At 36.7% G+C, this 17,335-nt stretch overlaps 1 protein-coding gene across 7 annotated transcripts in view; it reads right to left on the reverse strand.

Moving 5' to 3' along the window:
- Positions 1-707: 707 nt before the first annotated feature.
- ZNF713 (zinc finger protein 713) overlaps positions 708-17,335 on the reverse strand; it is a 52,314-nt gene continuing 35,686 nt past the window's right edge. For 4 of the 7 annotated variants that reach the window (XM_074328521.1, XM_074328518.1, XM_074328519.1 and 1 more), the window contains 3 exons: positions 17,051-17,177; positions 15,912-16,004; positions 708-3,936 (listed from right to left, as the gene is read on the reverse strand). In XM_074328521.1, the coding sequence (XP_074184622.1) occupies positions 2,906-3,936; positions 15,912-16,004; positions 17,051-17,084 (1,158 nt within the window). In that variant the 5' untranslated portion in view covers positions 17,085-17,177 and the 3' untranslated portion in view covers positions 708-2,905. Of the gene's footprint in view, positions 13,249-15,911; positions 16,005-17,050; positions 17,230-17,335 lie in introns of all 7 variants that reach the window. The other 3 variants (XM_074328520.1, XM_019719091.2, XM_074328523.1) reach the window with 2 other exon arrangements.

Raw genomic sequence — 17,335 nt, forward strand, 5'->3', positions numbered from 1 at the left:
ATAAGACCTGGTCGTATTTTCAGGGAAATATGGTAGATGAGGTATTACAGAATTGTACACTTAAACCTATGTAACTTTACTAACCATTGTCACTCCAATAAACTGTAATTAAAAAGAAAAAAGAATGTCAGTTGGTTTCTTAAATTAATAAATTGAACACTAATCAAAATACAAATGAGTATTTTTGTCCAAGCATCGAAGCCTTTTGTACATAAGACTCTATCAACATGATGCTCCTTTAATATTCTGAGGTTCTTAGAAACAGTCACACAGATTTTGGTGTTGAACAGCAATCCTTCATTTTATTAATTTTAATATATTTATCAAATATTTTCAGACTGTTATAAAACACTGTTCTAGGCACTCTTCACATCTACTGGGTTAGGAATAAGATAATCCATATTTGAGTGACATTTCATTCTGAGAAACACTGAATAATAAATCATTTATTATGTATCTCTTAAGTATCTCTTTTCATAAAATAAGGGCAATAACACCTGGTTGGATGGACCAAATGAACTAATATATGTGAAAGGGTCATGTCTTGCCCTCCTAGACAGAAATGTCATAACAAACAGGTTTTGAATGAGTACTACTCCTCTGTCTCCCCTACTCCAAGCACCAGTATTTTGATGTAATTAATATATATTTAGGGTTCACTCCTTAACTTGGAATATTTTGAAGAGAACAAAAGACATGAGAATGAATTCACACCAGAATGACATAGTTTACTGTACAATTAACATAAGCATAATCATTTATGATATACGATATTATATAATCATATATAATAGGGTTCTAATTCACGAAGAATTGGTGAAAATCCTTGGCCAACTGTGGTTTGGTTTAGTCCAGACACTTCTTTTCTGGGTTGTCCAAATTCTGTTGATCCTCTTCTGAAAATTCCATATTGTTCTTGTTTTCAACCTGTCCTGAGATACACTGTTTGCATTAAGCTCTTTTGTCTGGTTGTAAAACTAAACTTTGATCAAAGCCTTTACCAGTTGAAACTAATCATTACTTCTTTAATACATACCTTTGCTGTCAGACTTCACCTTGGCTCACTCTCTTCCTGAAATCTGAGTACCCTACATTCTCTGTCTCCTTATGGTAAATGAATGTTAAACATAGTTCCTTTTGGTGAAGAGATACTTCCAGAACTGATCTGCCCTGAAAATGGACCTCCACTACACAAACATTTGAGCAAAAGATACTGTTAGAAATCCTCCCTGACTAGAGTAACTCAGGATTTTATTAAACATTTCATATCCACTGATGTATGGAATATAAATGTCCTTTGAAAAGTTTAACTTCTGTGATAAACTGAGTTTACTTTATTATTTCTTGGTGATTTGTGTTTTAATTTTTAAAAGTCTTGAAATCATTTCAGTTTTGGCTCAAGGGCTATAAAATCTAGTCCTTCATAAGGAAAAACATTTGGGAAATCTTGAGCTGGGAGAGATGTTAGAAAAAAAGATGAGAAAACAAGGGGACTGCAACCCTACCTTAGTCTTATAGCTTCTTTAGCCATGCCTGAGAAGACCAAGAGAAAAATGAAAAGGCAAGAAACTGAAGCAGCCTCATAGTTACAGCTACTTACGGGTTATGGCGGTTTATATTTATAATGCTTTGTAACATCAAAATGTAATTTTTTGTAAAAAAAAAAAGGCAGTAATTAGAAAAATCAAATTGAATCACCTAAATTCTTTTGAGAAAAAGGTGTTACATAAATATCTCTCAATAAATAAAATGAATTATAAGCTAATTGGTAATACTTCCTTAGTTGTTTATATATAAAGACATTAAGGCTGTTCCCTGATTCTTAGCCTCAACATGGCACCATACCACACCATGGACCCCTACTTCTTGTCTTCCCCAGTGGTGCTAGGAGGCATAGAGATTCTTAGCATCTGGTCATTACTAAAAAAAAAAAAAAAAATAGAAAAAAAAAATTGTGTGTTCAGCAATAAACTTTAATTAAAACAAAACAAAACAAAAAACCTTCTCTCTATTCAAACCTCTCTATTCAAATATAGCAGAAACAACATTTTTAATTCAAGAGTCTATGTTTACTATAGGGAGATTTAAAATAAGAACAATACGATAGAAAAGTACACTTCTATGAATCACTTTTCAAAGTTCATCAACATGATCCTCAGTCTCCTCCAAGACTTTTCTTAAAGAGATCCTAGGACTCATTTGAGGAGAATAATTGAAGGATTGGAAAAAACAAAGAACAACGAAAAAACCCCAGAAGAATGTTGACATATCCTATCACATTGTTTCTCAAATAATGGCACAGAGATTTAGGTGATACATCAATGGATATTTTAAATTTCAGGTATATATTTATTTTGATGGAAATTAGAACAAACATAATTAACATATAACAGTCAATTTCCATAAATAATATTTCCTAGGATAAGGCTAAAAATTAAGTTCCTTTAAAGAAAAATATTAAGTAAACACTGAATATGGTAAAATCTGCAAATGAAACATACAAATGACTAAAGTTTGAGAAATGTTTCTTTTCTGTTCATTTCAAGTTTATGTGACTGTCTACACTACATCATTGTCTTGATTAATCAATGTTTATGTAATTAAACATTTTTATACCATAAAACTTACAGGTGAATAATTACAAGTTATTGCCTACAGAATTTCTGGTCATTAAAAAACATTTTACATCAGATTTGAAACATGACATGAATTATTTTCACTATTTATAACCTCTCCTGGGAAGATAATAAGCTACGAGTTCAAGGTCTAAATTTGTTTTCTATGCATTAAATGTTTATTTAGATGCTTTCTCTCCACTATGAATAATTTGATATTGAATTGGATGAAAAGGTCTGACAAAAAATTTCCTACCTTTATATATTCACATGATTCCCCACCCCATGAGTTAGGTGCTACTAAGTGAAGGACTGTGACTTAAGGCGTTCTCACATTTATTGTATTCACATAATTTCTCCCGAGTATGGATCTTCCTATGTTGATTAAGGTGTGCACTCTGGCTGAAGGCTTTCTCACATTCGTTACATTTATAGGGTTTCTCTCCTGTATGAGTCCTCTCATGCTGATTAAGATGTGTCCTCTGGCTAAAGGCTTTCCCACAAAAACTGCATTCATAAGGTTTCTCTCCAGTATGAAGTCTATGATGTTCAGTAAGGGATGTGATACGGCTAAAAGCTTTACCACATTGATTACATTTATAGGGCTTTTCTCCAGTATGAATTCTTAGATGTTGAGTAAAGGATGAATGTTGGCGAAAGGCTTTCCCACATTCATTGCATATAAAAGGTTTTTCTCCTGTATGAATTCTCTGATGTTGAATAAGATGTATCCTCTGGCTGAATCTTTTCCCACATTCATCACACTTATAGGGCTTCTCTCCTGTAAGGACTATTTGAGGTTGAGTAAAAGATGAGTTGTGGCTGAAGGTTGTCCTACATTCACTGGGTTTCTCTTCCATATGAACATGATTAGTAAGAAGAATATGTTGACTGAAGATTTTTCCACACTCATTATATTCATAAGTATTTTCTCTTATATAGTTTCCCTGATAGTCAATCAATCCTGAATTATGTTTGATGCTATTTCCACATGTGTCTGAATTAAGGGGTATTTTAATTGAAGAAATTCTCTCATTCATAATAATGTTTGAGTTCATTTTATAGTTTTCCCCAAATCTATTACATTCAAGGCTTCTCTCCTGTGTGATCTTCTTTTGGGTGAAAGATACTTGTTCTAAATGTCTCTGCTGGTTTTCTTGGTTAAACTCTAACTGGTAATCAAAATCCCAGAGTCCTCCTAGGATGGAGTACCAGAAACTGTCTCCTGTTAGTCTCTCCATTATCATGTCATGGGTTTGATTGTCATCAGAAATATTCTGTTTTGGAGTTGATTTTTTTATTTCAGGTCTATTTTCCCCATCTAAAAGTAATTCACAACACACAAATACTTTGCAGTATCCTCTATGTTTTGAAAAAGACATTGTTGCATAATAAATTACCAAATGAAATTGACAGTAATGGGAGCAAGGCATTGAAGAGTTTTAAAATAATGTGGCCATGTAACAAGTGGAAAGACTATAAAAAAGATGACAAGAAGCAGTAGACTAGGGGAAATTTTAAAACTTGTGGTAATCATAAAGAGATAATCCAGGAGTATCCATGGTTAAAAAGGAAAAAAAAAAGGAAATGGACAGGAGAATAAAAAATATCAGAGAATGATCTGTGTTCAGAGGTGGGAGATACTAGAGGAAAGCCGGTATTTATCGAAGACAGGTCTCATCTGTAGACTATTCTATAGTAATGACAGCTACTTGTTTATTTAAAAAGTATTTCTTCCTATTTTTAATCTTTTGTTTAAAATAATAAAAATAACACCTGTTTATAGTAACACATTCAAATAATGTGGAAAAAAATAAGAATTCTACCCCTTAAAAGTAATCATTGTTAATAGTTTGGGACCTATCTTGCCAGGCTTTTCCTATGCTCACACAAATATAAATGTAAACCATATTTAGAACAAGCATGACTCATGGACTGTTATAAAAACAAAATTTCATTTCAGTCTCCTACTACTTTAAACTTTATTTAATGGGGCATTCTTCCTCTGCTTCTAGATGAAGATTTGGGCAAGTCACATGACTTTTCCTCTAATTCTTATATAACAGATACTCCTACTGTTACATTAAGTCATAAAGTCTCTATTCAGTAATTAAAATGTTAAGTCATACTATGTAATAGTCAAAACCCTAAAACTCCCCTCCCCTGGGTCCGTTACAGAGTCATATACCTTCTTCTCTGTCCCTGCCTGCGTCTTCCCTCACTCTACTTTCTTCTTGTAGACCCCTCCCCTGACTCTACTCTCTCCATTCTAGTCTTTTCTCCAACTCTATTCTCTTCTCTTTCCACTTAACTATTTCCCTGCTCACCTCTTCCATCACTCACTACTGTTGTTTAGTTCCATTCTAACAAGGGTTAAAGGGGAGGAGCTGTATGGAGGGGGAAAAAATAAGAGATAGGGCAATTTTTGTATGGCTGGTGGTTTCATATTCTCAGCTTAGCAAAGGGTTAAATAGACTCACTTTGGGGAACTTTTATGACTCTTGGCAGGCATTTGCTGGACCCTTCTCTCTTGTAATTTCCACAATCTAGATAAAGCATCTCTATTTTGGGTAGTCCCTTAGGACCAGCCCAGGACATAAATCCTACTGAACAAGATCCAAGATCATGCTGGCTGACTCATGAAAACACTCATGATACCTTCTCCCAAAAAAACTTGTACACTGCTCTTAACTCAACCGCTTCTCCTAGCTCATGACCAAAGTTATTTCATTAGTCAGCTGTTCTTGGGCCTTGGGCTGCTTTAGCTTTTTAGATTCACACACTAGTCTTGGTCTTCTAGCCACAGGGAATGTACTAGCATACCTCATTTTATTGTGCTCCATTTTATTGCACTTTGTTCCACTTTATTGTGCTTTTACAAACTGAAGGTTTGTGGCAACTTTACATCAGCCATGTCTATTGACACTATTTACTCACTTTGCATTTGTGTCATATTTTAGTAATTCTCACAATATTTCAAACTTTTCCATTATGTTTGTTATGGTGATCTGTAATCAGTGATCTTTGATGTTAAGATTGTAATTCTTTTGGGGTGCCATGAACTGCACTCACGTAAGAGTGAAATTAATCTGTTAAATGTGTGTGTTCTGACTGCTCTGACTGGCCCTCCCTTTATCTCTCTCCTTCTCCTTGGGGCGTCCTATTCCCTGAGAAACAATATTGAAATTAAGCCAATTAACAATTTAAGTGTTCAGGTGAAAGGAAGAGTTGTACATCTCCATCTTTGAATCACAAGCTAGAAATTATTAAGCTTAGTGAAGAAGGTATGTTGAAAGCTGAGATAGGCTGAAAGCTAGGCCTCTTGTGCCAAACAGTTAGCTAAGTTGTGAATGCAAAGGAAAAGTTCTTGAAGGAATGAAAAATGCTACTCCAGTGAACACATGAATAATAAGAAATTTTAGTAGTCTGGATAGAAGATCAAACCAGCCACAACATTCTCTTAAGTGGAAGACTAATCCAGAGCAAGGCCCTAACTCTCTTTGATTCTATGAAGGCCGTGAGAAGTGAGGAAGCTGCAGAAGAAAAGTTTGAAGCTAGCAGAGGTTGGTTCATGAGGCTTAAGGAAAGAAGCCATCCCCATAACATACAAGTGCAAGGTGAAGCAGCAAGTGCTGATGGAAGAGCTGCAGCAAGTTATCCACAAGGTCTAGTTAAGACAGTGCATGAAGGTGGCTAGAGTAAACAACAGATTTGCAGTGTAGATGAAACAGCCTTATATTGGAAGAAGATGCCATTTAGGGCTTTCATAGCTAGAGAGAAGTTAATACCCAGCTTCAAAGCTTCAAAGGACAGGCCCTCTTTTTATGGGCTTATGCAACTAGTGACTTTAAGTTGAAGCCAGTGCTCACTTACCATTTCAAAAATCCTAGGGCCCTTAAGAATTATGTGAAATCTACTCTGCCTATGCTATATAAATGGAAAAATGAAGTCTGGATTGCAGCACATCTGTTTACAACATGGTTTACTGAATATTTTAAGCCCACTATTGAGACCTACTGCTCAGAAAAAGATTCTTTTCAAAATATTACTGCTCATTGACAATGCACCTAGTCACCCAAAAACTCTGATGGAGATGTACAGCAAGATTAATGTTTTCATGCCTGCTAACACAACATCCATTCTGCAGCCCATGGACCAAGGACTAATTTCAAATTTCAAGTCTTATTTAAGAAGTACACCTCATAGGGCTATTGCTGCCACAGATGGTGATTCCTCTGATGGATCTGTGTAAAGTAATTTGAAAGCCTTCTGAAAACGATTCACAATTCTAGATGCTATTACAAACACTTGTGACTCATGGGAAGAAGTCAGCATATCAACATTAACAGGAGTTTGGACGAAGTTGATTCCAACCCTCATGGATGACTTTGAGGGGTTCAGGACTTCATTGGGGGGAGGGAGTAACTACAGATGTGGTGAAAATAGCAAGAGAACTAGAATTAGAAGTGGAACCTGAAGATGTGACTGAACTGCTGCAATCTCGAGATAAAACTAACAGATGAGAAGTTGCTTCTTATGGATAACAAATTAACTAGTTTCTTGAGATAGAATCTACTCCTGGTAAAGATGCTGTGAAGATTGTTGAAATGACAACAAAGGATTTTGACTATTACATAAACCTAGTTGATAAAGCAGCAACAGGGTTTGAGAGGGTTGACTCAAATTTTGAAAAAAGCTCTACGGTGGGTAAAATGTTATCAAAGAGCATTGCATGCTACAGAGAAATCATTCATGAAAGGAAGAGTCAATTGATGCAGCAAGCTTCATTTCTTACTTTAAGAAATTGCCACAGCTGCCCCAACCCTCAGTAACCACCACCCTGATCAGTCAGCAGCCATCAGTATGGAGGTAAGACCCTGCACCAGCAAAAAGATTATGACTCACTGGACTCCCAGATGATGGTTAACATTTTTAAGCAATAAAGTATTTTTTAATTTAGTACTTATGTTTTTTAGACATAATGCTATCGCACACTTAATAGACTACAGTATAATGTAAACATAACTTTTATATGCATTGGGACATACAAAATTTATTGTGACTCACTCTGTAGTGGTGGTCTGGAACTGAACCAGCAATATCTCTGAGGTATGCCTCTAAGGTTTATCAAAACTATAGGAGTGGTGCACTTGATTATTGTCCTAAAGAGGACATTTGACCGTAGGAGTACCATTAATAGTTATGCCAGGAACTGTTCTGGGGAAATTATATGGAACTATACCATAATAATGTTTTGTAGTTTGCTTTTTTTACTCACTGCATATTATGAACACATTTCCATTTCAATAATTTCCATATAATTTTAAGGCACTTGAAATTATCTAATTTATGGATGTAGTGTACCAAAGTATTTTTAATCAGTCCACATTTAGGTCACATTGAACTTACTGTTATCACAAACAGCACAGCAGAATAGTTTGTTGGCGGAACATAAATGTAAATTTTAAAAAGAAAAAAGTGTAAGTCATAAAATTGCGAAAAACAGATCAATATGCTCAAAGATGTACAAGAAGATACATAAACAGAACTTACTTTGGTCTAAAATTATACGTGGAAAAAAGAGATTTAGAAGATTTATTTTGAACCAACTTATCATTTCAACTGAATTATCAACTGGACCACTTTATTTTCAGCTCAAAAGCTTTTGTCTGCTCAGGGACTTGACTCTAAAATGTTTGAAATGATTGGCTGGAGCTCTGAAAACTGTCTTCCACATTCTCTTAGCATCCAAATCCATAGCTGCAGGCCTAGCTCCTGGAAGCACAGATAAGTATGGTGCTCTAGGCTCCTACTGCCTAGGAACAGAGTTCAAGGCAATCATTCCCTAAGGCCTAACTTCCAGAACTTTTGTTTCCTTGTAAACATGGCAGCCTGATCAACATGACTACGGCCACTTTTGTTGATTTCCTTCTCTTCATGGCTTGTCTGAATGAGGGAAAAGGGAAAACTTGCTGCTGGTTGACAGACTTGCCACCTACTTGCTACAGTCTGTGACTGTGCACAGACTGTACAGGTACTGCTCCCCCACTGTGGATACCCTCAAGGCACGTCAGATCTTCAATGACAGGGTTGCCTATCTATCTTCCAGTTGGCTGCCAGGGGACAGTATCTAGACTCCAGATTGAGACAATGATTTTTTTGGTCTTCAAAGCAGTTTTGAAGAACTTTAGTCATTTTTGCCCCAGCTTCTCACCTAACCTCAGTCCCCATGTTAGTAAGACATGACTGCAAGTGCCTTTCAGAGGAGGGTAGACACTGATGAGGGTGAGTACCCTAATCATGCCATGTACATGGGTACATGTAAAGATGCTGTGCACTCATTACCCACTATCTACTTCCTTCCTGGTTGGGCCTTACCTGTTGAGAAACCCAATCATTCACTGAAACCCCCAAGCCCCACTTTGTACCTGTGCCTATACCCCTATCAGATTTCACACCAACACCGCACACACCCCATTGTCTGAGATTACAGACAAAATTGATACTTGGGAAGAAAGTGTTTTCAGATATGGAAGCAGAAGAGCTTCTGAATACACTGCAAGAATGACATGCAATCTACCTTGTGCTCAATCATAAGTTAAATGAGTGTAATATCTGTGTCATAGCTACAGACTAAGGCACTGTAGCTTATATAGCTCATATAGCATCAGGATTCTATCATTCGTACAGGGGTCCTAAGGGTTCTTCATAAAGAAAAACGGGTTTTGCACAAAGTACCGTAGTCTCTCATGGTTGGTATTCGTCCCCACTGACTCCATTTTCTTCCCTGGATCAACTCTAGGAGTTATGGGTCTTTAATAAGATTAGATTTCTAGGGCACTTAGGACCTCTTTTGTACCGAAGAAGGGATACCTCATCTAGACAGGCTGTTGGTCAGTGTCAGCATATTGTGATGCCACTGGGCAACTTGGACAACGTCTTGCCGGGCCTTCTGCACTACTTACTGCACACCTCATCAAGTAGATACTTACCTGCTCAGCCCCACCTAATGCCTTCTGAACTGAATTACTCAGGAAGTAGGAAGGAAGAAAACAGAGGAAGTGTGAGACAGAGGAAAGAAGGAGTAAGAGAATGAAAGAATTAAGGAGAAAGGGAAGGAGGCAAACAAATTTTTAAAAATTTATCCTTTCTATTTGCAAGTGTTATGATATTTCTAGTTCTGTTTTGTTAACTTAAAAAATGTTTCATGATTTATAGTGGGTTATGATATTAATTTAGTAGAAATAAATGAATTAAAAAATGTAACAGAATAGACTAAAAGAGAATAGAAAATAGAGTTCATCAGACATAGCAATAAGGACAAATGTTATTTGGCAAAACTGTCTCAATTTTACAGCTTATCTTATGGGTTATAATAAATACACATTTCTTAATGAGAGTGTTAGTCATAAATAATGACTTTAGTAGAGGTTGACAAGCTTTTTCTGTAGAGTCATAATACATATTTCAGGTTTTGTGGGCCATACCTGTTATAGTGTGAAAGCAGCCATAAACAATATGTAAGAGAGTGTGGCCTGTTTCCATAAAACTTTATTTAAAAAACGTGACTCTAGACTACATTTTGTTCATTCAAAGGGTCTACAATACCAAAAACGGTATCTGGTCAGGGAGCCCCTTGATTAGGACATCCTTTTGCTGACTGGTGGTTCATCTTATACCAGCACTGTATGAAAGTGCTTTCTTCCCTATGGACTCATCAACAGTGTGTATTATCAAACTTTTGGACTTTCGCTAATCTGATAGGTGAGAAAATGTAACCTGGTATAGTTTCAGTTTGTGTTTCTCTTATCATGAGTGAGACTAAACATTTTTTATATGGTAAGGTATCTGAATTCATTTATCTAAGAACCATTCATATTTGTGTATTTTTCTATTGGGCTGTTGACCTCTTATTGATTTAGAGGAGCTTTTCATATATTAATGGGAGATTAGCTCTTTTGGTATAAGTTGCAAGTATTTCCCCTATTGCTATTTATCTTTTTATTTTGCTTATTATTCTACACCAGGCAGAATATGGGATTTGTACGTATTTAATGTATGAATTTTTTTTTTATGGCATCTAAATTTTGAATTATAGTCAGAAAAGACTTCTCCATTTTAAGGTTAGAAAAGATTTCCCCTGTGTTTTCTCTCAGGTCTCTTATGGTTTCATGCTTTACATTTAAAGTCTCTGATACCTTTGGAGTCTATCTTGGTTTAAGGGGTAAGTAAGCTCTGGATCCAATTTTCTCTCTTTCCAGGTGGCTACTCATTATTTATTAAAAGGTCTACATGTTTAATACCAGTTGTCTGAACGCCATTTATGAAGATTGCTACCTTTGCCTCCTAATTTGAAATAATTATATTTATCACGTCATGTCATATATGTCATATATGTCATATAACATATCATATCTTTATCATATACTAAACTCCTGTTTACTAATCTGGGTCTATTTCTGGATTTTCTGTTCTGTTCTGACTTGTTTTAATTCGTGAAATTTTACTGTATATTATCTATAGGGATAATCCCCTTATTGTTCTTCCTTTTAGAGTTTTCCTGATTACTTTGTTTTTGTTTTTTTTTCATATGAACTTTAGAATAAGCTTATCTAGAGCCTCCCAAAATCTTGTAGGCACTTTTTATGGGATAATCCTACATGCACAATAGAGAACTGACATCTTGGAATGTCCATTTAGTCAAGTCTATTTTTGTGTCTGTCAGAAGTGTCTTAAAGTTTTCCTCCTGCAGGTGTTGCACATTTCTTGTCAAAAGTTTATTTCTAGATGTTTTATCTTTTTATCTGCTATTGAATGGGACTCTTCTTTTCCATTTCATTTTCTAATGATAGTTGTTTGTGCATTTACCTTCATTGTACTTCAACAATCTACTTACCTGGCTAAACAGGTATACTCTGAACTTTGCTCCATATAAAAAACCTCAAACTCAGTGTCACACTTTCCTGCCCAATGAGTGGACTCATGCCCTTAGTCACATCCTGCTGGCTTTCTGACCTCCTCTAGACCTCCATTTCCTTGACTCTTTTGTTGTCTTGGTTTTCAGTCCTCTTTAGACCTTACTTTACTTCTTGAATTTAACTCTCACAGTTTTCCTCCTTTAGTTCCACTGGTCGAACAGCCCTCAACCTAGGCTCTACAAACTTCTTCCAATGATGAATATAACAGGAGAAATGGCATACCCATGGAAATTAGAAACCACATATGTATAGGGCAAAATCTCTTTTGGCCCTCAAAGCTGCTCAGTAATCCCTTTACTATTCTTTGGTCATCTTCCTTTGACCTATAGCAAGTGCTTCTCAAATTCTCTACTTGGCCTTCCAATTCCTTTACATTCAACGGAGGACCTTGTCTCCTTTTTTTACCAAGGAAACAAAAATCACCATGCATGAACTCCTTCAAATCTTCCATGAACAAATTTACTTATGTACAAAATCACCCTAATCTCTCCAATTCAAATCCTGTTTCTTCTAGAACCTTGATCCATCTTCTGTATCTAGTTTACTTACCCTCTCTACTGAATCCTTCCCTTCAGCCATTATAAGCATGCTAAAATCATTCCTGCTTAGAACAATCTTTTTTTTTTTTTAAAGCTTGTACGAGTTTATTTGAGCCAAACTGACGACAATTGCCAGGAAGCAAAATCTTAACAAATTGAGAAAATGCTCTGCAAAATGGTGGTTTGCAGCTTATTTTATACATGGAATCAAAGGAGGAGGGTTACATGAAATCCATTGGTGGTAGATTAAGGGGGTGGGAGAAAGCAAAGCAAGGAAATCTCCAGGATTGGATAAAAGTAAATTGGAAGGGCAGGTACTTCTTTTACATAGGTGGGTGCAGGACAGTTAATAGTTCACATAGAGATGTTAATCAAGGGACAGAAATAATAACGAGGGATTCTGTACTTTCCTGCTCTGGTCCAGAAAAGGGGATTCTGGCATTCTAAGGATGTCATCTTAGGTGCAAAAAGACAACAGACAGGCCCACTTAAGGTGAAGATTGACTTTAGGAAGGAAGCTTCAGGCTAAAGATGTTGACTTCCTGCCATGGCGCACCTTAGTTATAATTTTTTTTTTATGTTCACGCCATCTTATGTGGTTATTTTCAGTCTCCTGACCTTGTCAGGTTTAACCTGTGGCTCCCTTTCCATCCTCAGTTTCCCCTTTTGGTCATAAATCAATCTGAAGGATGCATTGATGACCAACCTTTTGGTTGGATAGTGTGGTCCCACGGTGATAGGAAGGTTCATTGCTAGGAAGTCTTAGTGTCAGCATTTGTCATGCTGAATGAACCTTATATGGCAGTCAAGGCCAAATTTAGAATAATCCTCTTTTTTAAATCTATTTTTTATTTTTTTATTGGGGAATATTGGGGAATAGTGTGTTTCTCCAGGGTCCATGAGCTCCAAGTCGTTGTCCTTCAATCTAGTTGTGGAAGGCGCAGCTCAGCTCCAAGTCCAGTCACCGTGTCAATGTTTAGTTGCAGAGGGTGCAGCCCACCATCCCATGCAGGAATTGAACCAGCAACCGTGTTGTTGAGAGGTCACACTCTAACCAACTGAGCCATCCGGCCGGCTGCCTCTCTGGAAGCTCAGCGGCAGCTCGTTGTCTTCAATCTAGTTGTAGAACAATCCTCTTAGGTACTACTTTCTTATTCTAGCAATATCCTCTTTACTGTCTCCCCTTCTCATTCCTGCTTCTTGTAAAGGGTACTGTACACTTACTAGTTCTACTTCCTTATCGCTGTTCACTCAATGTACAAATTGATTGTTCTTCTAATTACTGTCCTGTAATTTATCTTGTTAAATATAATTACTAACCTCTTTGCTAGAAATCCATTGGATGCTTTCTAGGTCTCATCTTAGCTAGGAAGAGATTTCTAGATAAACAGACATCTGCAGATGTCAATAATAATGAGGCAAGCAGAACCCCACAGAGCATACCAGAATTAGGTCACAAAAGCCAGATCATTCTATTTCAGTCCTTCCATCAACGGAAATGTTTTACCACATCCTCATAAGCGGAACCACTATGTCTCACAAGATAATGCAAAAATGCAAAAGTCTCGTTGGAGGAGATTGCTAGCCTGCTTGTCTCTGACAAGGAAGATATGGAAAAAAATCACCTGTTCAAGTTGATCTATGAACCAAGAGCCATGGGTATCCACATATAAATGCATAATGATGTCTGGAAATTTTCTTAAGTCAGCAATTACTTTCTCTAGTTGAGGGTCTGTGGGTAGGGACATAATGGGAGACAGTGTGGATCCTACACATGGCAGCATATGAAACCATGGGAAAGAATAACTCTGCCTTCTGCGGTAGATGGCAATTTCCTGGCAATTTACCTGAGAAGGGAGTTTTTCATTTTATTTCTTTGGTTTCAGGGTCCATTTTATTTCTAGGGTCCAGGGTATGGAGATTCACAGAAATAAAGTCACCCACTGTTGTTAGGGAAAGTGCTAGGTTCTTGACAAAATGTTTTAATTACCAGCCTGTACTCACTGAGTGCCAGCACTGGTCAGGCCAAAATTCATATTCAATGAGGCTGAAATAGGAACAAAGTTTCCTGTCCAAGATAACCTAGAGCACTAAAAGCAAGGAGGACACAGCCAAGTCAAAGTCAAAATGAAAAGGCTGAAGTTTGAATGACACAAAACCATGTACAAATGATGAAACAAGGTTCCAGACCAAAGAATCAGAGTAGAAAACTAGATAGAGATGGGGTAGGTTAGCTTAGCTTAATGGACAAGAGTGGAAAATAGTATACATTAGCAGTCAACTATTTGCTCATATAACCCAAGTAGGAGCTATGCCAATGAAGCAAACTAAGGAGGGTTTTTTGTTCATTTGTTTGCTTTTTTTTTTTGGTCAAGAAGGCTCATATTTAGTGAGATGTTTTAAAGAAAGGAGTATAAAGTCAACAAATCCAGATTTTGAAACACAGTACTTAATTAAAATAAAAACATGACATTCAAAAACCAAAATATAATCTAAAATCTGGAAAAAGAATGTAGGCAAAATACTTATAGACTAGAAATGTAGAAATGGGAAAATGACTTAAAAGCATTGTACTATAGAATGAAACACAAAGTCCATAAGAAGACACACCTTTAGAAGAATGTGTCTTCTAAAGGAGGGAGAGAAGGTAGTAAAAGGAGCAGGTAAGTGTAATGCTGAGCGAAATAAGTGAGACAGAAAAAGCAGAGAACCATGTGATTTCACTGATATGTGGTATATAAACCAAAAACAACAAAAGAACAAGACAAACAAATGAGAAACAGAAACTCATAGACACAGACTATTTTAGTGGTTACCAGAGGGTAAGGGGGGTAAGGGGTTGGGGGTGGGAGATGAGGGTAAGGGGGATCAAATATATGGTGATGGAAGGAGAACTGACTCTGGGTGGTGAACACACAATGGGATTTATAGATGATGTAATACAGAATTGTACACCTGAAATCTATGCAATTTTACTAACAATTGTCACCCCAATAAATTTAAAAAATAAATTAAAAAAAGAAAAAGATATAGAAAAGGCTGGAAAAAGCAAGAAGAGAATGCATCACAAGCCAGGGTAGAAGAAAATTTCAAAAGAGTAAAGTCAACACAGTCAAATACAAGATCATAGGAGACACAGCAGTGTTTTTTTTTTTAGCCACTAGATGTGACTGGAAGGAGGTTAGTGCTAATCTCCAAGAAAATTTTAGTAACGTCAGCAGGATAGGTCATATTACAAAAGTGAGTGAGAGACAATCAATCAGCACTGTGGATTTCAGCCAAGTTTAAAGAGTTTGATAATAAAAGGAAAAAGAAAAATGAAAAGTAGGTAAAAATGGCAGAGGATATTTGATATTGAAAAGAAATATTTAAAGAATACTGAGAATGTATGAATAAAAAAAAAAGGAAGGAAAATGCTATGTGGAGATTTGCAACATCAAGGTATTTATGGACATTCAAATTAATACTTCACTATGTAACATTACTAACAATTGTCACCCCAATAAACTTTAATTTAAAAAAAACAAAAAAACAAATTAATACTTCAAAATAACTTGTATTATGTAAATTTTTAAATAAGTATATATAATATGTTTAATCAGAAAAAAATGAGAGCCACTTCCACTTTGGAAAAAAGTCAAATATGAACTAAATTTTTAAAAAGTCCTCAGTATTCTTTAAATCCCAGAGGGAAATATTTGGAGCACAATCAGGTGAGTATTTCAAAAGTGACTATTTCCCTTCACTCAGTAGCAAATGCTAAAAGACTTGCTTCTCACCTGGATGAATATCCAGTGGGCTATCTCTTTCCATCATCCACTGCTCTTCTTGCTCCAATTGAGTGATCACCTCTGGCTTATAAAGTTGATGCCCTATTCATAGGAAAAATGTATTTCAGAAATTTATACTGAGAACGAAAACTTCTTTCAGAACTCATTTCCAACTTTTTGAGTCTTTAAGGGCCTCTGATTTGGAAAGGGGAGGCTTCAGAGGGAGAAGAATAAAGCTACCCGTCTCAAACTCAACAAAGACTTTACCTGAGGAGAAAAAGCAGAAAACAAAGGTCTCTGTCTATGAAACTGATTATCATTCTTTTTTCCTGGCCTGAACTATATTCACAAAGGCATTGGAAGTTTTCACTACTTGAGAAAATAGTCACCCCTTGTCTACGGTTTCACCTACAGTGGTTTTAGTTACCTGTGGTCAACCACGGTCCAAAAATATTAACTGGAAAATTCCAGAAATAAACAATTCATAAGTTTTAAACTGTGAGCTGTTCTGAGTACTGTGATGAAATCTTGTGCCATCCGGCTCTGTCCTGCTGGGGACATGAATCATCCCTGCGTCCAGCATATCAACTGTAAATAATGTGCACCCCTTAGTCACCCAGTAGCCATCCGGTTATTAGATGGTATCTACCGTAACAACGGTACCACAGTGCTTGTGGTTAACTAACCCTTGTTTTACTTAATAATGGCCTCAAAGTGTAAGAGTAGTGATGCTGGCAATTCAGGTATGCCAAATAGAAGCCATAAAGTGCTTCTTTAAGTGAAAAGGTGAAAGTTCTCAACTTGATAAGGAAAGAAAAAAATTATATGCTGAGGTTGCTTAGATCTATGGTTAAGAACACATCAATCATGAAATTGTGAAGGAAAAAAGTTCTTGCTAGTTTTGCTGTTGCACCTCAAACTGCAAGTTACGGCTACACTGTACGATAAATGCCTAGTTAAGAGGGAAAAGGGCATTAAACTTTATAATAGGTGCATAGGAACAGGAAAAAACACAGTACATGTAGGGTTCAGTACTCTCTGTGGTTTTAGGCATCCCCTGGGGTGTTGGCCCATATCCTTGCAGATAAGGGGGGATGACTGTAAGCCCATTAGAATGGTTTCTAGTCTTACAGGGACACCATCCTCACCCAGTGTGACCAGATTTCTGTAGTTTTCCAGCATCACATCTCGGTAGAGGTTCTTTTGAGCAGGGTAGAGCTGGTCCCACTCCTCTCTGGTGAAGTTCACAGCCACATCCTGGAATGTCAGTGATTCCTGAAACATCAAGTACATCCCTGCTCAGCCAGGAACCATTTCTTCCTGGGGCCTTAGGGGACAGGGCAAAAACATAGCAGTAGACAAAGGTTAGGAGGTCTAAGCCATTGTGCTGAGAGTCTTCAGGGCTCTCAGTAATCCAGCTCAAGATTTTTGAA

Source organism: Rhinolophus sinicus, linkage group LG03 (assembly GCF_036562045.2).
Source record: "Rhinolophus sinicus isolate RSC01 linkage group LG03, ASM3656204v1, whole genome shotgun sequence".
In the NCBI taxonomy this organism is placed as follows: domain Eukaryota; kingdom Metazoa; phylum Chordata; class Mammalia; order Chiroptera; family Rhinolophidae; genus Rhinolophus; species Rhinolophus sinicus.